This window comes from Coregonus lavaretus, assembly GCF_964263955.1.
Source record: "Coregonus lavaretus genome assembly, chromosome: 31".
NCBI lineage: Eukaryota > Metazoa > Chordata > Actinopteri > Salmoniformes > Salmonidae > Coregonus > Coregonus lavaretus.
This window is the reverse complement of record NC_140018.1, coordinates 12919096-12942340: the sequence shown is the minus strand read 5'-3', so window position 1 is coordinate 12942340 and position 23245 is coordinate 12919096. Positions and strand designations below refer to the sequence as shown.

General features: G+C 42.3%; 1 protein-coding gene across 1 annotated transcript in view; it reads right to left on the bottom strand.

The window, feature by feature from the left end:
* mmut (methylmalonyl CoA mutase) overlaps positions 1 to 22850 on the bottom strand; it is a gene marked incomplete at both ends in the record, with an annotated part of 67656 nt that extends 44806 nt beyond the window's left edge. Inside the window, 8 exon segments of the mRNA XM_084149159.1 lie at positions 8284 to 8397; positions 20536 to 20539; positions 20675 to 20832; positions 21068 to 21076; positions 21080 to 21208; positions 21212 to 21277; positions 21281 to 21435; positions 22835 to 22850. Coding sequence (XP_084005285.1) covers positions 8284 to 8397; positions 20536 to 20539; positions 20675 to 20832; positions 21068 to 21076; positions 21080 to 21208; positions 21212 to 21277; positions 21281 to 21435; positions 22835 to 22850 — 651 coding nt within the window.
* Between the last annotated feature and the right edge of the window lie 395 nt (positions 22851 to 23245).

Below are 23245 nucleotides of genomic sequence, written 5' to 3'. Positions count from 1 at the left end.
GTATAAGAATATGATTGGTTCCGAGGCCTGTCTAAAGCCTGAGGGGATAACTCACCATAGACAAAACATTTGGTAATTTACATTACCCTGGCCAGACTGCCTCTCTATACCTGATCAGCCGTGTAGCTCTTTTCCAATGCTAAGTGACCTTCAAGGAGAGGCAGAGAGAAATGAATTATACTGTGGCCCACGGACATAGGTACACAAACGTCTTCTTGTCAGTAAGCCTCTACACATGATTGCCTCCTTCCGGACCCACTCACATAATATTACATACATGAACCATCATCATTGCTGGCATGTGCTTGAGGTGACACGGTTGGAAAAACGTTGAATAATTTTTTTTTATTTTTTTTTATGTTCAACATTTGAACATAAAATTCAAAACTGAAATCTGTCTAAATGAGCTCTCTGAACTGAATCCAACAGAAAGAGGGAGAGAGGTGAAAATCTTATGTTTTTTCTCTTCCTTTAAAAGGTCCAATGTAGCTGTTTAAAAATATATGTATAATTTCTGGGTAACAATTAACTACCTTACTGTGATTGTTTTCAATTAAAATTGTCAAAAATAGCTTCTTAGCAAAGAGCAATTTCTCAAGCAAGAATTCTGCTAGGACTGTCCGGGAGTGTTCTGAGTGGGGAGGGGAAAAATGAAAACTAGCTGTAATTGGCAGAGAGGTTTGGAACACTTTCTTATTGTTGATGTCACCAGGCAGGCAACAACTCCATCCCAACAAAACAGCTGACATTTCAAGCAGTCTTTTCAAAACAGCTGTTACACTAAGGGACAGTTTGAAATGTACTGGGGAGGGTTGTAAAGGTGTAATAAAAAAGAAATTCACATGACCCTCCCCTTGTACTGTAAAAATAATGTGCACACCCTCCCAAGTCATAAAATTGACTCAATGTTTTATTGCCACCATAAATAACAATAATTGTAGCAACCCTGTGTTTATAAACGTGGATATCGACTTTAGCACTTCAGCATGGTTTTGTGGCACAGTCGATGCCACGCAGGGATAACGGGCCAGAAGGTTGAAGGTTCGCCAATGACCATGGACGAGATCACTCTCCTCGCCTGTATCATTACACTACGATTAGAGCCAGCTGCAGACAATGACCAGCTAGGGCGAAATCAGATTTTCAACATTTTGATCCTGTATTTATAATTATATAAAATATATGCAACAACTTTTCCACCAACAGGTTTCTGTGCCAATGCACCACACACAACCAATAAGCAAGGCATAACTGCATACCGATTACTGACTTTGAGCGCTTCATCATGGTTTGCTTTTTCAACACCACAATGAAGTAGAGTGTGTCAATCTCGACAAACAGAAAATACATCCCTTCCTACTCAGTATTGAAGGCTTGGTTTGGCAATCTCCGAATGTTATTAAACTTTATGGTGTTATATTAGCGTGAACTTGAGCAAGTAACTTATAGGAGACTTTTGAAGTAGCCTAATCAGATCAAAACATTGTGACTAGTTGTGTTTATGCCACACATAAAAAGGTAATACATTAAAAAAGTTAAATGACAAATATTTAGGCTATATTGAAGCGTTAGGTTCTACGTGGAGGAATAGCCACTCGGATCGGAAAGGAGGCAGAACGGTGTTAAACTTTCCTGAATAACTGGGCCTGCTGGGAGCATAGGCCTATGTGGCCATAGGACGACTTGGGAGAATGATGATCTGCAACAGACAGCGCATCACTATCAGAAGTAAAAATACAGCTAGACTGGCCTGCTACTGTGCCTTTCTAGAATCTGTCGAGAGTACACCCACAACTGATTCAAATGGAATTAATTAATGAAACACTCAAATAACAGGGCTTTTGTGCCATTAATCAAATGACATTTTCACTGCAGTTTACAGCCTAGAGTAGTATTTTACTCAATTGTACACTTGAAAACAATAATGCATTATTCATTGCATACTTTTATTGTCCCTAATAAATATAAATAGGGGAGCTTTTTGAGCTGCGTGTCTTCACTGTTCTTTCATGCACAATGATGCGCCTGGCCTCTCAGCTGCCTATCAGCTATTCCTCTATCTTGTGGATTTATATTGAAAATTGGTGCAGATTTGAATGATTTTATATATGGTATGATTGCTAGTTAACCTATTGCAGATCTGGACAAACGATCCACCTACCACTATGGATAGCCCATCATTAAGTTTGCCGACGACACAACAGTGGTAGGCCTGATCACCGACAACGATGAGACAGCCTATAGGGAGGAGGTCAGAGACCTGGCCGTGTGGTGCCAGGACAACAACCTCTCCCTCAACGTGACCAAGACAAAGGAGATGATTGTGGACTACAGGAAAAAAAAGAGGACTGAGCACGCCCCCATTCTCATCGACGGGGCTGTAGTGGAACAGGTTGAGAGCTTCAAGTTCCTTGGTGTCCACATCACCAACGAACTATCATGGTCCAAACACACCAAGACAGTCGTGAAGAGGGCACGACAAAGCCTATTCCCCCTCAGGAGACTGAAAAGATTTGGCATGGGTCCTCAGATCCTCAAAAAATTCTACAGCTGCACCATCGAGAGCATCCTGACTGGTTGCATCACCGCCTGGTATGGCAACTGCTTGGCCTCCGACCGCAAGGCACTACAGAGGGTAGTGCGTACGGCCCAGTACATCACTGGGGCCAAGCTTCCTGCCATCCAGGACCTCTATACCAGGCGGTGTCAGAGGAAGGCCCTCAAAATTGTCAAAGACTCCAGCCACCCTAGTCATAGACTGTTCTCCCTGCTACCACACGGCAAGCGGTACCGGAGTGCCAAGTCTAGGTCCAAAAGACTTCTCAACAGCTTCTACCCGCAAGCCATAAGACTCCTGAACAGCTAATCATGGCTACCCGGACTATTTGCACTGCCCCCCCACCCCATCCTTTTTACGCTGCTGCTACTCCGTTAATTATTTATGTATAGTCACTTTTACTCTACCCACATGTACATACTACTTCAAATATCTCAACTAGCCGGTGCCCCCGCACATTGACTCTGCACCGGTACCCCCCTGTATATATAGCCTCCCTACTGTTTTTTTATTTTACTTCTACTCTTTTTTTCTCAACACTTTTTTTGTTGTTGTTTTATTTTTACTTTTTTTGTTAAAAATAAATGCACTGTTGGTTAAGGGCTGTAAGTAAGCATTTCACTGTAATGTCTGCACCTGTTGTATTCGGCGCATGTGACCAATACAATTTGATTTGATTTGATTTGATTTGGATAGAGGGCAGGATAGACAGTTGACCGTAGACTACCCAGCTAGCACATAACGTTCTGAGAACCATATCTTTCTTAGAGCGTGGTTGTCCTAAGGTTATTTTGCATACAATCTTTCCACAACATTCTGGGAATGGTGCAGAATACCCAGCTAGCATATAACTTTCTGAGAACCATATGTTTCTTAGATGGGAATTTCAGTACTTCAGTATAATGTTTCCTAATGGTTCTATTTAAAGTCATGTTCTCAAATTGTTCAGAGAACGTTAACAAACAACGTTCTTCTGTGGGAATTTCTGTGGGAATTTCAGTACTTCAGCATAACATTTTCTACAGGCTTCCTCATGGTTCCATTTGAAGTCATGTTCTCAGAACATTAAGAAAACTTTCCATGAAAACCACAAGAATATATTAGTAACGTCAAAGAACGTTCTAAGAATGTTATTTAAAAACATTTACATTCCGTTCTCAGCATTAACAAAACTCTCTCTATCTTGTTAAGTATGTTCAGGTGTGTTGGACGCGCCCACTAATTGGCCACACTCTTAATGAGTGCTAGTTTCCTTTGAAATGGGCTCCATCCTGGTGGCGCAGCGGACTAATTCCATGAATAGAAGATCATAGGTTTGAATCTCACTGACGCTGTGCCACAAAAAATACATGCGTTTGCTTGATTAATGCCTAAGCAAATTCATTTCATGTGTCCTTTCTGTGCTTGGAGTTCAAAACAGGTAGCCCAAACTAAGCTAGTAGTGTTATTAAAGGAGAAGTTTACCCAGAAACTCCCAAGGGATTCTATACATTGAAACTAGTTTAGTGGAGTTTTCCCTCTCCCCCTTTCGCTCGCTGTAGTGCTGTACTGAAACGGCTGCAAAAGCGGGCCACGTGACGTTGCTGGATGCAGGCCTTGCTCTGCTCCGTTGCCAGTGAATTCATGATGATTCAGAAAGTGTAGACAAATGTGTTGTTTTATTGAAAGCGTACGGCCGAATGAGCTATTTTTGTCAAAAGTACTATCGGTTTTGAGTCAGGAAATGTGTACTTTTTCACCGAAAACATTTGCCATTATTTTATGTAGCCGACTGTCACAGCAGTGTAGATTGGTAACAACTGTGCATGTGCGCTCTCAGGGGATCCCTGCTACGTAGAAACTGCAAAAGAAAATTGGGCGGAGAAGTGAAGACAGCGTTACACATTAGTTATACAAAGTAAACAACAACCTAAATTACAAATATGTCTGACGACCAAATACTCTTGAGTGATGAAGAAAACTACTGAAGGGGCACCGATGGTGTCGTCAAACTGTATTTATTTCAGCCTGAGTGTTTGGACGAAGAATTGAGGCAAACTGAGCTTCAGATGGCCGCCACCGCTCTAGCCACCGAAGCCATAGCAGTAGCAGGGCCACAGCCCCAACCAATCCCCAGGATCAGCACAGACTGGTGGTGCAGTTGTGGCAATTGCGCTCAAATGCTGCGAATTAGGAATGTTTGTGCTGCAGACAATTCAAACACGTGACTACAATTCTTACAGATATGGAGGAACGTAATGACGATGAGCAGTTACTTTGATTTTGCGACCACAGGGATTTTGCTGCCCACATAAACTTATTTTTTTAAGTTTTCCGAAAACAAATTGGAGATGCACCCCTGTTCCAGCTTGGCCAAAATGACAGTTAGCTAACGAGTAAAGACCTACTTTACTTTACTGAATGATCGCTCATCAGGAGCGGCACCGTTAGTGGGTTTATGTTTTCACATCAGCCCAAAACATTATATAGCCTATGTTTATTTATAACCATGTTTTTGGGATATTCTATTCTGCAATGTAAGGTGACACAATGTCTATTATCTCTCAACCCCCCCGGTCATAAATACATAGAGCACCTATGCTGACCTGTAGAGCACCTAGGCCTATATGTCTACATAATATGGTGCAATGGTAATAACACAATTAGAACACCTAGAACGTCAAGAATCAGGCTAGGCTACATACCTCTGCATGCTTGCTTTGTCGCTTTCTCTTCCCAAATGCACCTTTGTATTTTGACACTGCGCCAGATCCAGGTGTAAGAGGAAGGCCCCAAAAAATGGTCAAAGACTCTCTGCTACCACACGGCAAGCAGTACCGGAGCGAAGAACAGCTAATTTGTCCGTATTCTTTCAATAAAACAACAAATTTGTCCACACTTCGCGGATTTCTGATTCATTAATTCACTGGCAACGGAGAAGAGCGAGGCCTGCATCCAGCAATGTCAAGAGTCACGTGACCTGTTTTTACAGCTGTTTCAGTACAGCACTACAGGGAGAGAGAGGAGGAGAGGGCAAACTCCACTGAACTAGTTTCAATGTATGGAATCATTTGGGTGTTTCTGGATTTTGGGTAAACTTCTTCTTTAAAAGTCTTATTGAAAATGTTTTCAGAACATTATTTAATTACCTTCAAATAACCTATAATTTCCATTCTCAGAACGTTAATAAAACGTAAATTTTTGACTGCAATGGGCCTTTAAAGAAGATGAAAATGTTGACTTTCATATCTGTATTTCCTCTATTTCTTGACCCTCTCTCACTCCAGGCCAATCGGAAGGGGAGTGATCTTGAAACAAGCGAGTTAAAAAAGCAGAGTAACCCATCTGAACATACACTGAGTGTACAAAACATTAGTAACAATACTGAGCTACACCCCCTTTTGCCCTCAGAACAGCCTCAATTCGTTGGGGCATGGACTACAAGGTGTCGAAAGCATTCCACTCTGTCATGGAACTCCAATGGTGGAACCAGCTTCCCCCTGAATCTAGGACAGCAGAGTCCCTGCCCATCTTCCGAAAGCACCTGAAACCCTACCTTTTCAAAGAGTATCTTAAATAATCCCCCTCCTCACCTCTGAATGGCGCACACACACAACCATGTCTCAATTGTCTCAAGCCTTAAAAATCATTATTTAACCTGTCTCCTCCCCTTAATCTACACTGATTGAAGTGGATTTAACAAGTGACATTAATAAGGGATCATAGCTTTCACCTGGTCAGACTGTCATGGAAAAACCATAATGTTCATAATGTTTTGTACACTCAGTGTATGTCAGCTGTTAGAAGCATTAGAATCACAGGATCAGGGAAAGAGAGAAGATGATAATGTTCATAATACAGTACAAAATGAGGTAAATCCGCTTCCAATTGCCATCTGTAGGCAAAGTGAAGATGACAGAATACAAATCCAATTGTAACAAATACCAGCCAGCCTTATTTATGACTATAGCAAACACAATCAGGAGAAGAAAGAAAATGTCCCTTTACAGGAAAACCGGTAATTAAGAATGACGATATAGATAACTTTTCAGAACCTCTACTTGCAGTTCAATGCATCGATTGTTCTCGGAAATATGGAACACAAAATGTTTATATTCTACTACTTTCAAAAAAATCTGGAAAATGTGTCCTTTAGTGGGTCCCGATGCGCTAATCAGTGAAGAAAAAAGTATATATTATGATGATGGCTTACCTAGACATCTGTATGTTAAGTATGTGTTGTGGGATTTAGTCTCCATTTTTGTCTTTCCTGTGATTGAGGCCCCTGTTATTATCTCATATCCCTTAGATGAGCCGGTCGTTTGGGGGAAACTACAGTTAGAGGAAATCATTTGTTCCTTCAAACTAGTGGATCAAGAGATGGGGGATTTTGAACAAGAATAATGTGTCCTTTCTGACTAGGGATTCTACTAGAGATGCGTGGAGAGGTATCACTCTCTGGTTCCTAAGGGGAGATATGGTGCACTGCATTATCAATGTGACAATCAACAGTTAGCTGTGTTTATATCACCTTTTGGTTTAACCTAAATCTCTTCTAAAGATTAGAATCTCTTTTAGGAGGAAGATACATTTGTACCATGGGGAGTGAAGACTTGTGTTAGCACCATGAGGTAATACATTAGCTTTAGCTCGACAAGCTAATGCGGGGATCAGTTGCGCCACAGACCCGGGCGGTCAGATTTGAGGCTGCATTAGTTGTACTCAGCAGTAACTTTGGGTGTCTATTGAAACCACACGAACAGACATAGTACGTAACAGACGCCGTACGTTGCAGCAGTGTTATCTGAGCATTGAATCCCCTTTGACTATCCAACCATTGCTCTGGAGCTAGGGCTTTTGATCTTTCTATTCTTCTTCCTACATTTAGCAAAATGCTCTTATTTAGAGAAACAGGTGTTATTATGGGGGGAACCCCATACATTGCAATATCATAAGCAACTGTTTGTTGTATACTGAACCACAGTTGGCTATGGAGTTGTTACAAACGCCTTCCTCCATTTAATTTCTTTATCTAACCTTTCCTCATCTCTTTCTAGAGATAAAAATGATTCAAGGAAGACCAGTGCATTCTGGGTAATGTAAACAACTTGTAAACAATTTAAGCATAAAGGTATCATTCTTTTTAATATTTCAGTTGAACTTTGACTTCGCACTTCAAAGTTTAACCAATCCAAAGTCTAACCTTTTATGTCAGCTTTATACATCTCCCTTAAAAAAAAAAAAAATTATATATATGAAAACCTATTTGCACTATTATAGGTCAGAGGTTGTCAGACTGATGAGATATCTATAGTCTGTCTAACAAGACAACAACATCTCCCCAGGTTCCAAGAGGTTGTTATCCTTTTGGTATGATTAGGATTATGTAGCAAGGTCAAGAAAAACACGGCCTTAGCTTTGGATGCATTGAAGCATTGTAGGCCAACAATACCAGGCTTATGTTATATGACATGTACTTACCAGGAATCTCTTCTGTTCCTTAGAGGTCAGGACTATTTAGACAATCATACTACTGCTGTGGAGCCAGGTCTTTATCTATGCTCTCTGACTGACCCACCCAAGGGTCTACCAAGCCCAAAGAGCAGAGCATACGTGTTTGTGTGTGTGTGTGTGTTGCCTCCCAGGCCCAGCAGCAGGTACATATTTGGAGAAATGAACGTAAGAGGGCTCGAGGACTGGTTGGGTCATTTTTACACATTGAGTCTTGGGGTGAGTGTGACACTGACCTTCTTGAGTTTGTCGATCTGCTTGTTGCGTATGTTGGTGTTGTCGATAGCCAGCACATCCACGGACTCCTCTTTCTCCAGACGGTACTTATTCACCCCAATAATCACCTCAACCTGTGGGACACAACCAGAGAAACACACAGTCAGAGAGGGGACAGAGGCAAACACACACACGTGTAACAGAGTAGAATATATTCTGTTTTATTTCTGAAGTTCGCCAAAATTAGTTTCATAAGCATTGAATTCATGTTATTGAGTTCCATCTTTGAATAGGTCTTATGGCTTCAATTATTCCTATTGACAGGTTTCATTCATGGGTACTTGACTGACATCGTGTGGTTGCTTGAAGGTATTGCACTCTAGCTGCTGTATTATTTTTGCGCACCATTTTCCCTCAGACCGTTTCATGCTGATGGAATTAATTGCAGGTAGGAAATGGTTCTCCACTCCTTTTCCAGTTAAAGGCACTTTCTTTTGATATAATTACATGCAAATTGACACAGGATATGTATGAACTAATATACAATGTGATGACTTCTAGTTTGTCATAATGTGAAGTGTATTATGGTGGTTTTAACCGAGTTTTCATGCTAACTTGTTAGCTATGTTAGCTCTTGACCTGTTAGCCATGTACACTGTTAGCTAGCTTGTTTTCAACATGTGCGCCCCCTCCAAACATAGAAGGTTCAACATTTTTGTAGAGTTTTTATCCTTTTCTGTTGTAGAAGTGTGAGAGAAGCCATAAGTCAACAAACACTGCAGTGTATGTTATTGTCTGTCCCAGGTATGTGAATGAATGTGTTGTCTATGAGGTATTTGTTCTATGTAATTGTTATTGTACATTTGTCTTTGATCATTTTACATGGAGCTCATATGCATTAAGAAAGCAAGTTAAAATACTATGATCAAAACAAGAATAATATATCAGACTGCTTCATGCTGATGGAATTAATGGAGTGTGAGAGAAGCCATAAGTCAACTAACACTTCTGTGTTTAATGATTGAATGTGCTCTAGTACCATCGTGTCCATGACTGCTGATTGGTTGCCTCAGAAAAGAGTTAGAACCGGAAGGTTACACATGCACACACACTCCACCCCATCTCTCCTGAGTCAACCCCAGCCCATGCTGTTGGCTGCTGCTAGCGGCTAGATAATATCATGCACCCCTTTGGAAATGTAGGGAATATAAAGCAGGGGAATAAAAAGTAACCCACCCTTACTGTGATCAACGAGCTCCTACCGGAGCCTCACCTCCTCTCTTCTCCCTTTCCTCCCTCTAACTCTCCTCCGCCTCTCTCAGCACGCATCAAAGCAGTAGAGTACGGCTGGGCCTCCTTGCGTGCTAACAAGGCCGACCACTGCCATGTTCACAAGAAACACACACAATAGTCCACTATCCCTTCACATTGTAAATGTGGTACTGGCACTGACCCTGTATATAGCTTCCTCTCTTATTTCTTGTGTTTTCTATATATATATATAAAAATTTTTTTAAACGTTAATTAGTTATACTATTTTGATACTGATAACTGCAATGTTGGGTAGAGTTTGCAAGTTAAGCGTTTCACTGTACTTGTGCATCTGACAATAAAACTTGAATAGCAGCCCCCACTATGTTCACAGGACCCGGCACTGTGCAGGCATCTGATAAGGACAGCCTCGGATCCTCGAGCAGATCAAACACTTTGAAGGAGAGGTCGGAGCTCAGTGTGTGTGTGTGTGCTTGTGAAAGTGTACGTGCGTGCGTGCTAGAGAGACCGTACGTTATGTGTGTGTGTGTAAAGCACAAAAAGACTGCACTTTACATTGGAACACTTTTGAGAGCTGCTGGATTTCAGATGACAGAAAAACAGAACTGGACATAAGAGATCATCCATCTATCTATCTAGATCTCTCAGTACCCCCACACACTATAGGCACTACCGAAAGGTTGCTGGTTCAAATCCCTGAGCCGGCAAGGTGGAAAAATCAGCCGTTCTGCCCTTGAGCAAGGCAGTTAACCCCCAACAACTGCTCTCCGGGTGCCGATGGACATCGATTAAGGCAGTTCCCCGCACCTCTCTGATTCAGAGGGGTTGGGTTAAATGCGGAAGACACGTTTCAGTTGAATGCATTCAGCTGTGCAACTGACTAGGTATCCTCTTTTCCTTTAAATCACTGCCTTACTTCAAAGCCTCAGACTGTTTCATAATATAGAACTGCACCTGTGTATACACACACACAGAGCCTGTCTGTTACTTTCCGCTGGCCAGGTTTCGCTAGGCCAAAGATGAATGTAAGATCCAAACTACAGCTGTGGAAACAGACCGCTAAGACGCTAAATGCTACTTAATTCCCGGCAGACTTCTGTTGATATGCTCCCGGGCAGAACACTTAACCCACATGCCACAGGCAAATAGATGAATTGTGTGTGTGTGTGTGTCTGTGTGAGCATGCTCCCGTGCAAATACATACCCACTTTTAAAAATTAATGCGTGCATAGATAGCGCTGCATGGCGGCTATGGGAATTAATTTCCCTAATACCTCTGAGCACAGCTTGGGCTATATAAATGCATATTCATACCGGGAGGCTGGAACAAAACTTTACAATTCATAAGCAGTTATAAATGCATGAATCCTGAGGGGAAACAAAGCAAGTCAGAAAGTCATGCATCAACCATGCCCTCATGGGGTGTATTTAAAATAAGGCCCAAGGGGGTGTGGTATATGGCCAATATACCACAGCTAAGGGCTGTTCTTATGCACGACGCAACACAGAGTGCCTGGATACAGCCCTTAGCCGTGGTATATTGGCAATATACCACAAACACCCAAGGTGCCTTATTGCTATTATAAACTGGTTAGCATCTTAAATAGAGCAGTAAAAATTAATATTTTGTCATACCCGTGGTATACGGTCTGATATACCAGGGCTTTCAGCCAATCAGCATTCAGGGCTCGAACCACACATTAGATAAGAGTTGACCAACTCTCTGGTCTTCCTGGTGAGATACTGGGTACACAGGCTTTCTTTCCTACCCGTTGATCAGATCCCTGATGTCTCATCTCCCTCTCTAGTGACATTAAAGAACTGGACAGATGAAAGCTAATTCCAGGTAGTACTGTGGTCAACCGCCACAATGCTTTCAACTACACAGTGATATGCACAGCAGGAGTGCTTGGTTTTAACAGTCTTCCAGACCTAATAAAACGCAACTATGTCACTTCTGCTTTTAGTTTTTCCTTGAATAACAAATGTAAACCTATGACATCACTATACTATCTGGGTACTGCTTCAAGACTTATCAGACATATTCTTTGGAGTGGAAACTGACAGTTGAAAACACCTAAGAGACCACAGGTAAAGGTATGACACTAAACCACAGCTCCCTGACTGAAGTCAGACTATTGAGACCACTGGCACTAGACTCTCTTACACATCAATGTCAGCTACTTCCTCTGGGTCTTAAATTACATCTTCACATACTGTAGGTCAGGGTTCCCCAATAGGCGGCCTGCATATATACTAAACAAAAATATAAATGCAACATGTAAAGTGTTGGTCTCATGTTTCATGAGGTGAAATAAAAGATTGTAGAGATTTTCCATACGCACAAAAATAGTATTTTCTCTAAAATATCGTGCACAAACATGATTACATCACTGTTAGTGAGCATTTCTCCTTTACCAAGATAATCCATCCACCTGACAGGTGTGGCATATCAAGAAGCTGATTAAACAGCATGATAATTACACAGGTGCTGGGGCACTCTTAAATAATAAAATAAAAGGCCACTCTTAAATGTGCAGTTTTGTCACACAACACAATGCCACAGATGTCTCATGTTTTGAGGGAGCGTGCAATTGGCATGCTGCCTGCAGGAATGTCCACTAGAGCTGTTGCCAGAAAACTGAATGTTAATTTCTCTACCATAAGCTGCTTCAAACGTTGTTTTAGAGAATTTGGCAGTACGTCCAACTTGCTTCCCAAACGCAGACCACGTGTAACCACGCCAGCCAAGGACCTCCACATCCGGCTTCTTCACCTGCGGGATCATCTGAGACCAGCTACCGGACAGCTGATGAAACTGTGGCCGTGAGTTTTGGGACATTGTCATGCTGGAATACCCATCCACAACCCATTTTCAATTCCCTGGCTGAGGGAAGGAGGTTCTCACCCAAGATTTGACGGTACATGGCCCCGTCCATCGTCCCTTTGATGCAGTGAAGTTGTCCTGTCCCCTTAGCAGAAAAACACCCCCAAAGCATAATGTTTCCACCTCCATGTTTGACGGTGGGGATGGTGTTCTTGGGGTCATAGGCAGCATTCCTCCTCCTCCAAACACAGCGAGTTGAGTTGATGCCAAAGAGCTCGATTTTGGTCTCATCTGACCACAACACTTTCACCCAGTTCTCCTCTGAATCATTCAGATGTTCATTGGCAAATTTCAGACGGGCCTGTATATGTGCTTTCTTGAGCAGGGGGACCTTGCGGGCGCTGCAGGATTTCAGTCCTTCACGGCATAGTGTGTTACCAATTGTTTTCTTGGTGACTATGGTCCCAGCTGCCTTGAGATCATTGACAAGATCCTCCCGTGTAGTTCTGGGCTGATTCCTCACCGTTCTCATGATCATTGCAACTCCACTAGGTGAGATCTTGCATGGAGCCCCAGGCCGAGGGAGATTGACAGTTATTTTGTGTTTCTTCCATTTGCGAATAATTGCACCAACTGTTGTCACCTTCTCACCAAGCTGCTTGGCGATGGTCTTGTAGACCATTCTAGCCTTGTGTAGGTCTACAATCTTTGCCCTGACATCCTTGGAGAGCTCTTTGGTCTTGGCCATGGTGGAGAGTTTGGAATCTGATTGATTGATTGATTGCTTCTGTGGACAGGTGCCTTTTATACAAGTAACAAGCTGAGATTAGGAGCACTCCCTTTAAGAGTGTGCTCCTAATCCCAGCTCGTTACCTGTATAAAAGACACCTGGGAGCCAGAAATCTTTCTGATTGAGAGGGGGTCAAATACTTATTTCCCTCATTAAAATGCAAATCAATTTATAACATTTTTGACATGCGTTATTCTGGATTTTTTCTTTTTCTCTCACTGTTCAAATAAACCTACCATTAAAATTATAGACTGATAATTTCTTTGTCAGTGGGCAAACGTACAAAATCAGCAGGGGATCAAATACTTTTTTCCCCTCACTGTACACATACATACTGAACAAAAATATAAACGCAACAATTTCAAAGACTTTACTGAGTTACAGTTCATATAAGGAAATCAGTCAATTGAAATAAATTGTAATACAGATATGCATCTGTTGGTCACAGATACTGTTAAAAAAAAAGGTAGGGGCGTGGATCAGAAAACCAGTCAGTATCTGGTGTGACCACCATTTGCCTCATGCAGCGCAATACATCTCCTTTGCATAGAGTTGATCAGGCTGTTGATTGTGGCCTGTGGGATGTTGTCCCACTGTGCGAAGTTGCTGGATATTGGTGGAAACTGGAACACGCTGTCGTACACGTCGATCCACAGCATCCCAAACTTGCTCAATGGGTAACATGTCTGGTGATATATATATATATATATATATATACACATACAGTGGGAGAACAAGTATTTGATACACTGCCGATTTTGCAGGTTTTCCTACTTACAAAGCATGTAGAGGTCTGTAATTTTTTATCATAGGTACACATCAACTGTGAGAGACGGAATCTAAAACAAAGATCCAGAAAATCACATTGTATGATTTTTAAGTAATTAATTTGCATTTTATTGCATGACATAAGTATTTGATCACCTACCAACCAGTAAGAATTCCGGCTCTCACAGACCTGTTAGTTTTTCTTTAAGAAGCCATCCTGTTCTCCACTCATTACCTGTATTAACTGCACCTGTTTGAACTCGTTACCTGTATAAAAGACACCTGTCCACACACTCAATCAAACAGACTCCAACCTCTCCACAATGGCCAAGACCAGAGAGCTGTGTAAGGACATCAGGGATAAAATTGTAGACCTGCACAAGGCTGGGATGGGCTACAGGACAATAGGCAAGCAGCTTGGTGAGAAGGCAACAACTGTTGGCGCAATTATTAGAAAATGGAAGAAGTTCAAGATGACGGTCAATCAACCTCGGTCTGGTGCTCCATGCTTGATCTCACCTCATGGGGCATCAATGATCATGAGGAAGGTGAGGGATCAGCCCAGAACTACACGGCAGGACCTGGTCAATGACCTGAAGAGAGCTGGGACCACAGTCTCAAAGAAAACCATTAGTAACACACTACGCCGTCATGGATTAAAATCCTGCAGCGCACGCAAGGTCCCCCTGCTCAAGCCAGCGCATGTCCAGGCCCATCTGAAGTTTGCCAATGACCATCTGGATGATCCAGAGGAGGAATGGGAGAAGGTCATGTGGTCTGATGAGACAAAAATTGAGCTTTTTGGTCTAAACTCCACTCGCCGTGTTTGGAGGAAGAAGAAGGATGAGTACAACCCCAAGAACACCATCCCAACCATGAAGCATGGAGGTGCAAACATCATTCTTTGGGGATGCTTTTCTGCAAAGGGGACAGGACGACTGCACCGTATTGAGGGGAGGATGGATGGGGCCATGTATCGCGAGATCTTGGCCAACAACCTCCTTCCCTCGGTAAGAGCATTGAAGATGGGTCGTGGCTGGGTCTTCCAGCATGACAACGACCCGAAACACACAGCCAGGGAAACTAAGGAGTGGCTCCGTAAGAAGCATCTCAAGGTCCTGGAGTGGCCTAGCCAGTGTCCAGACCTGAACCCAATAGAAAATCTCTGGAGGGAGCTGAAAGTCCGTATTGCCCAGCGATAGCCCCAAAACCTGAAGGATCTGGAGAAGGTCTGTATGGAGGAGTGGGCCAAAATCCCTGCTGCAGTGTGTGCAAACCTGGTCAAGACCTACAGGAAACATATGATCTCTGTAATTGCAAACAAAGGTTTCTGTACCAAATATTAAGTTCTGCTTTTCTGATGTATCAAATACTTGTCATGCAATAAAATGCAAATTAATTACTTAAAAATCATACAATGTGATTTTCTGGATTTTTGTTTTAGATTCCGTCTCTCACAGTTGAAGTGTACCTATGATAAAAATTACAGACCTCTACATGCTTTGTAAGTAGGAAAACCTGCAAAATCGGCAGTGTATCAAATACTTGTTCTCCCCACTGTATGTATGTATGTATGTATATATATATATATATATATATATATATATATATATATATATATACACACACACACACACACATATACACACTACCATTCAAAAGTTTGGGGTCACTTAGAAATGTCCTTGTTTTCGAAAGAAAAGCAATTGTTTTGTCCATTAAAATAACATCAAATTGATCAGAAATACAGTGTAGACATTGTTAATGTTGTAAATGGCTATTGTAGCTGGAAACGGCTGATTTTTAATGGAATATCTACATAGACGTACAGCGGCCCATTATCAGCAACCATCAGTCCTGTGTTCCAATGGCACGTTGTGTTTGTTAATCCAAGTTGATCATTTTTAAAGGCTAATTGATCATTAGAAAACCCTTTTGCAATTATGTTAGCACAGCTGAAAACTGTTGTGCTGATTAAAGAAGCAATAAAACTGGCCTTCTTGAGACTAGTTGAGTATCTGGAGCATCAGCCATTGTGGGTTTGATTACAGGATCAAAATGGCCAGAAACAAATAACTTTCTTCTGAAACTCGTCAGTCTATTCTTGTTCTGAGAAATGAAGGCTATTCCATGCGAGAAATTGCCTAGAAACTGAAAATCTCGTACAATGCTGTGTACTACTCCCTTCACAGAACAGCGCAAACTGGCTCTAACCAGAATAGAAAGAGGAGTGGGAGGCCCCGGTGCACAACTGAGCAAGAGGACAAATACATTAGAGTGTCTAGTTTGAGAAACAGACGCCTCACAGGTCCTCAACTGGCAGCTTCATTAAATAGTACACGCAGAACACCAGTCTCAACATCAACAGTGAAGAGGCGACTCCTGTCATCTGTCAAGCATGGTGGAGGCAATGTGATGGTCTGGGGGTGCTTTGGTGGTGGTAAAGTGGGAGATTTGTACAGGGTAAAAGGGATCTTGAAGAAGGAAGGCTATCACTCCATTTTGCAACGCCATGCCATACCCTGTGGACGGCGCTTGATTGGAGCCAATTTCCTCCTACAACAGGACAATGACCCAAAGCACAGCTCCAAACTATGCAAAAGCTATTTAGGGAAGAAGCAGTCAACTGGTATACTGTCTATAATGGAGTGGCCAGCACAGTCACCGGATCTCAACCCTATTGAGCTGTTGTGGGAGCAGCTTGACCGTATGGTACGTAAGAAGTGCCCATCAAGCCAATCCAACTTGTGAGAGGTGCTTCAGGAAGCATGGGGTGAAATCTCTTCAGATTACCTCAACAAATTGACAACTAAAATGCCAAAAGGTCTGCAAGGCTGTAATTGCTGCAAATGGAGGATTATTTGACGAAAGCAAAGTCTGAAGGACACAATTATTATTTCAATTAAAAATCATTATTTCTAACCTTGTCAATGACTACATTCCTATTCATTTGCCATATTTCCTATTCAAACTCATTTCATGTATGTTTTCATGGAAAACAAGGAAATATGTAAGTGACCCCAAACTTTTGAATGGTAGTGGATAAATAACATTTTCGTTCTTGGACATAAAAGACTAAAATCACCAGGAAATTAGCTCAGTGATTTTAATTTATGAAATCTGTTGAAGTATTTCCACGCATAAATAGAGGCAAATGTGATCGTATCCCAATGTAATCAAGGTTTGAAATGATTCTGTTTTTGTCAAATACTATATCTGTTTGGGATTCTTGGGATACAAATTATTTATAACTATGTTCCGGCCCCCCGACCATCCGCTCAAGGACAAATCTGCCCACGGCTGAATGTAATTAGGGACCCCTGCTGTAGGTAATGTCTATATACAGTATATACAGTGGGGAGAACAAGTATTTGATACACTGCCAATTTTGCAGGTTTTCCTACTTACAAAGCATGTAGAGGTCTGTAATTTTTATCATAGGTACACTTCACCTGTGAGAGACGGAATCTAAAACAAAAATCCAGAAAATCACATTGTATGATTTTTAAGTAATTAATTTGCATTTTATTGCATGACATAAGGATTTGATACATCAGAAAAGCAGAACTTAATATTTGGTACAGAAACCTTTGTTTGCAATTACAGAGATCATACGTTTCCTATAGGTCTTGACCAGGTTTGCACACACTGCAGTACGGATTTTGGCCCACTCCTCCATACACAGACCTTCTCCAGATCCTTCAGGTTTCAGGGCTGTCGCTGGGCAATACAGACTTTCAGCTCCCTCCAAAGATTTTCTATTGGGTTCAGGTCTGGAGACTGGCTAGGCCACTCCAGGACCTTGAGATGCTTCTTACGGAGCCATTCCTTAGTTGCCCTGGCTGTGTGTTTCGGGTCGTTGTCATGCTGGAAGACCCAGCCACGACCCATCTTCAATGCTCTTACTGAGGGAAGGAGGTTGTTGGCCAAGATCTCGCGATACATGGCCCCATCCATCCTCCCCTCAATACGGTGCAGTCGTCCTGTCCCCTTTGAAGAAAAGCATCCCCAAAGAATGATGTTTCCACCTCCATGCTTCACGGTTGGGATGGTGTTCTTGGGGTTGTACTCATCCTTCTTCTTCCTCCAAACACGGCGAGTGGAGTTTAGACCAAAAAGCTATATTTTTGTCTCATCAGACCACATGACCTTCTCCCATTCCTCCTCTGGATCATCCAGATGGTCATTGGCAAACTTCAGACGGGCCTGGACATGCGCTGGCTTGAGCAGGGGGACCTTGCGTGCGCTCCAGGATTTTAATCCATGACGGCGTAGTGTGTTACTAATGGTTTTCTTTGAGACTGTGGTCCCAGCTCTCTTCAGGTCATTGACCAGGACCTGCCGTGTAGTTCTGGGCTGATCCCTCACCTTCCTCATGATCATTGATGCCCCACGAGGTGAGATCTTGCATGGAGCCCCAGACCGAGGGTGATTGACCGTCATCTTGAACTTCTTCAATTTTCTAATAATTGCGCCAACAGTTGTTGCCTTCTCACCAAGCTGCTTGCCTATTGTCCTGTAGCCCATCCCAGCCTTGTGCAGGTCTACAATTTTATCCCTGATGTCCTTACACAGCTCTCTGGTCTTGGCCATTGTGGAGAGGTTGGAGTCTGTTTGATTGAGTGTGTGGACAGGTGTCTTTTATACAGGTAACGAGTTCAAACAGGTGCAGTTAATACAGGTAATGAGTGGAGAACAGGAGGGCTTCTTAAAGAAAAACTAAGGTCTGTGAGAGCCGGAATTCTTAATGGTTGGTAGGTGATCAAATACTTATGTCATGCAATAAAATGCAAGTTAATTACTTAAAAATCATACAATGTGATTTTCTGGATTTTTGTTTTAGATTCCGTCTCTCACAGTTGAAGTGTACCTATGATAAAAATTACAGACCTCTACATGCTTTGTAAGTAGGAAAACCTGCAAAATCGGCAGTGTATCAAATACTTGTTCTCCCCACTGTACAACTCACCAATTTCTTCTGATAATAATGACCTGACCTGTGCCCCATAATGTACCTGCATTCCATACAGAACCAGGCTTTTAAATTAGCATGCCCTTGCAGGGTTTGACATTCAGGTAAATTTGCCAGTGCCAACTGAAAGCTACTGGCCTGAATGATAATAATAATGGCCCGGGAAACATTCAATTGGGAAGGTTTTTGGGGAAAGCCTTTAGACATGTTCATTCAAACAGTGCATGCTGACTGAAATACGCATTGCAAAGATTCAACTTCGACTACATTAGAGTGTCTAGTTTGAGAAACAGGCGCCTCACAGGTCCTCAACTCGCAGCTTCATTAAATAGTACCCGCAAAACACCAGTCTCAACGTCAACAGTGAAGAGGCGACTCCGGGATGCTGACCTTCTAGGCAGAGTTGCAAAGAAAAAGCCATATCTCAGACTGCCCATCTTAATATTTGATTTTTTATTTTAAGGGCTTGTAAGTAAGCATTTCACGGTAAGGTCTGCACCTGTTGTATTCGGCGCATGTGACAAATAAAGTTTGATTTGATTTCATACTATGTATTCCAAGTATGCATGTGGTTTGTTGCAAAGCAAATTTCCCTATGGGATATTTAAGTTTATTATTCTACTATTCTATCCACACGTGATATATTATCATACACATGTTCACATTGATTGCAGAGAGAAAGGACATACTAGGAGGCCAGGGTGTTTATAAAAACACAAAGATGCAACAAATCAATAAGCCAAGCGGCATGATTAAAACTCCCAATAGGAATGAATAGACAGCTAATGTGTGGAGCAGAGTGTTGTATGTGTGGATGGGTGCGTGGGTGGACTAACTACAGTCCCCTACCTCTGTGACGGTCTATGTAACTGTCAGGTATGGTGGATTACATAGCATTACTTGAGAAATAGAGTTTGACAAATTGAGTGATGCTTGAAGGGACCTGCATTATTATAGATGTCAGATGATGGACTAAATGAACAATGGAGGGCAATTCCACGGTGACAGAATGATGGCGAGACTCCGATTTTTCACATTAAAATGTATGCCAAACAAAAACCAATGATTGCAAAGTTAAACAAACCATACAACTCTATGCACAAGGACGACATTTTAAAATGTTCACTGAAAACTTTACAAAAATTAATTTACTTGAAGAACAGTGCAGATGCAAAGTTTTTGTAAAATGTTCAGTGGAAATTGTTAAAAGTAGTCCTTGTGCATAGAGTTGTACATTGTTTTTTTAATTGGTTTTTGATTGCCTGAGCGGTGTTTCTTTCTTTCAGGTCCTGAGGAGAGGGGGAAAGAAACTGTCGGGGGAGGATGTCTCTGGTTGCATCTGAGCCCGCTCAGGGTGCTGTGGAATTGCCCTGGACCAAACACAGGCTGGCTAAAAGTCATGGCTAAATGAAAGGACAGTCAATTCACAGCAACTTAAAAAAACTTCCTTTCAACAACAACACTTCAATCAGCAGTAAGTCATTCACCCTAAGGAGTCATTTAGAGGGTATGTCCTCTGACCTCGTTGTCAATCACATGGCTCTACATCAAAAACATGACATGAAGCAGCAAGTCAGGGAGGACTGTCTGAGAATAACTGTTTAGTTGAAAAGATACCTCAGTCTGTGTGACAGGATATTCACTGTTCTGAGACACTGGGAATGACACAGGGAAATCACATAGAAAACCACTCCAGAAAAACCCATAGATAGCTCTTAGGCACCATGCAGGAATGAGGTCCCTGGGACAACACACATGTATGATCTCACTGTGTGTGTTTACCTGGGGGCGAACTCGTCGATAGTGAGGCCAGCTTTCAGCCCAGTACGGCAGTACTCCAGGCCATTGGCGATGGTGTAGGCCATTTCCAAGATGGCGTCCGCGCCTGCCTCCTGGAGATGGTACCCACTGATGGAGATGGAGTTGAACTTGGGCATGTGCTACCAGGGGAAACAACCAGTCAGTCAACCAATCAATCAATCATAACAATAATCAATCAATCATGATAGGGAAACAGTGCATTTCAACATGGCCCTCCTGTGTTTGAGTTACATGCCTGTATCTCAAGTCAGACATTATTTCCATGGAAATAAGAAGAAATAGGACCTTTACTGTATTCACGAAGCAATGAGGTACAGAGGACGCTTTACCCTGTTGTAGCTGTTATGTCCTTACCTTGGATGTTTAGGCAAAGATATCGGCAATTGCGTGCATTGAAGGTTCCGGAGGGAAGATATAGGTGTTGCGCACCATGAACTCCTTCAGGATGTCATTCTGGATGGTTCCTGTCAGCTTCTCCTTGGGCACACCCTGCTCCTACCCCGTAACGATGAACATGGCCAGCACCGGGATCACTGCCCTGTTCATCGTCATGGAAACCGACATCTACTCCAGCGGGATGCCGTCGAACAGCATCTTGGTGTCCTCCACGGTATCTATGGCGACCCCCGCCATTCCGACATCGCCGTGGACGCGGGGGTTGTCGGAGTCGTAACCTCGGTGAGTCGGGAGGTCGAAGGCCACCGAGAGACCCTGCTGACCCGCTAGAGAGAGAGAGAGAAAGAGAGATAGAGAGGTTACATGTATTGCAATGGGAGAGGTGACTGTCTCAACCAAAAATAAGCACTTAAAAATATGCACTTAATGCAGTAATCAGTAGTTGAAACAATAACAAAGCGTTCTCCCCCCCAATCAAATTCAAATGAGCCTCATGAGTCCGTGAAAAGGAGCGTTCTCTTTCTCTCCATGCAGGGGCCTATTACTGCAACATTCAAATGTACAAAAATGTATCTGAAATGCAGCCATACACATCAACAACCGTCATTTTAAATAGCTTAATAACACAAGATAGATATTTGTCTCCAGTGTCAAGTGACAAGTGTCTCCTAAGGTCAAATTTTAATTTAATTGTGGCATGCGGTTAGGGCCGCTGCTTTCAGCGTGCACATATAGGCCTACTGTGTCAGCGTGGGATCGATTCCGTCCCACGCCCTTCTGACACAAAGAACTCAATATCCCTGATTGACTTGATTTATTTACACATTTCAAATATGGACAGTCCAGGGATATTTTACCCCCAATCTTGATAAGAAATGACCATACCAGACACTTTTGGATAACATAAATAGGAAACTAATAGAATAATAACAATAGGCTACACCACGTGTCAAACTCTTTCCACGGAGGGCCGAGTGTCTGCGGGTTGTCGCTCCGCCCTTGGACTTGATTGATAATTAAGGTCACTGATTAGTAAGGAACTCCCCTCACCTGGTTGTCTAGGTCTTAATTGAAAGGAAAAAACTAAAACCAGCAGGCACTAGGCCCTCCGTGGAATGAGTTTGACACCCCTTGGCTACACCAACAGTTTCCATTCATACAAAGTGTCGGGTAAATTGCCACAGTAGATTTGCAGTGGTAAACAATTAAATACTTTTCTTCTATTGTACGGAATGCTTGTCAAATAGATAAATCGCCCTTAGTCTGTTCAAAAAGGACTAAGTTGTTCCAATTACAATACCAACCAGAGGGCGAACATACTGTATCTTGAAAGACTTTGGTTGCTTAGTGGGTAAGAGCGTTGTGCCAGTAACCGAAAGGTCGCTGGTTCTAATCCCCGAGCCGACTAGGTGAAAAATCTGTTGATGTGCCCTTGAGCAAGGCACTTAACCCTAATTGCTCCTGTAAGTCGCTCTGGATAAGAGCGTCTGCTAAATGACAAAAAAAAAAAAAAAAGCAGGACTAAGGTAACACCGACATCATCTTTTAGGGAGCGGTAATGAAGTGACCAATAATGGTTGCAATTGAGATCAAATGTGCGGGTGAATTTAGTTCGTATTGATGGTTTAACAAGGCATCAGCTGGTGATAATCTAGTGCCATCGATGGTTGTAATAGGCCCCTTGTTATTTGATTATATTCCAATAGGCTACATTCTGTAGGCTACCCGTTAGCCTATCCATTGTCACATAATGAAAGGTGTGAAAACCCATAATAGGCTACTGTGTTTTCATGGCTGAGTTGATGAGCTGATTGAGGCCATCAGTTGTATAATTTGTCAATATAGTTCTGGTCTTTGGTGTGGATTGAAAGCCTGTATTGTGTGGCTGTAATATTTCATTTCGTAAAGCAGTCAATACGTTTTTGAGCCTATCCAAAGACTATTCCATTGAGCTGAGACACTTTTCTTTGATGTGTAAATTATCACTATTCGTTTTACTTCTTCAAAACATTGAAATAAATGAAATTTACTTGTGGGACTAATCAAATCAAATCAAATGTTATTTGCCACATGCGCCGAATACAACAGGTGTAGACATTACAGTGAAATGCTTACTTACAAGCCCTTAACCAACAA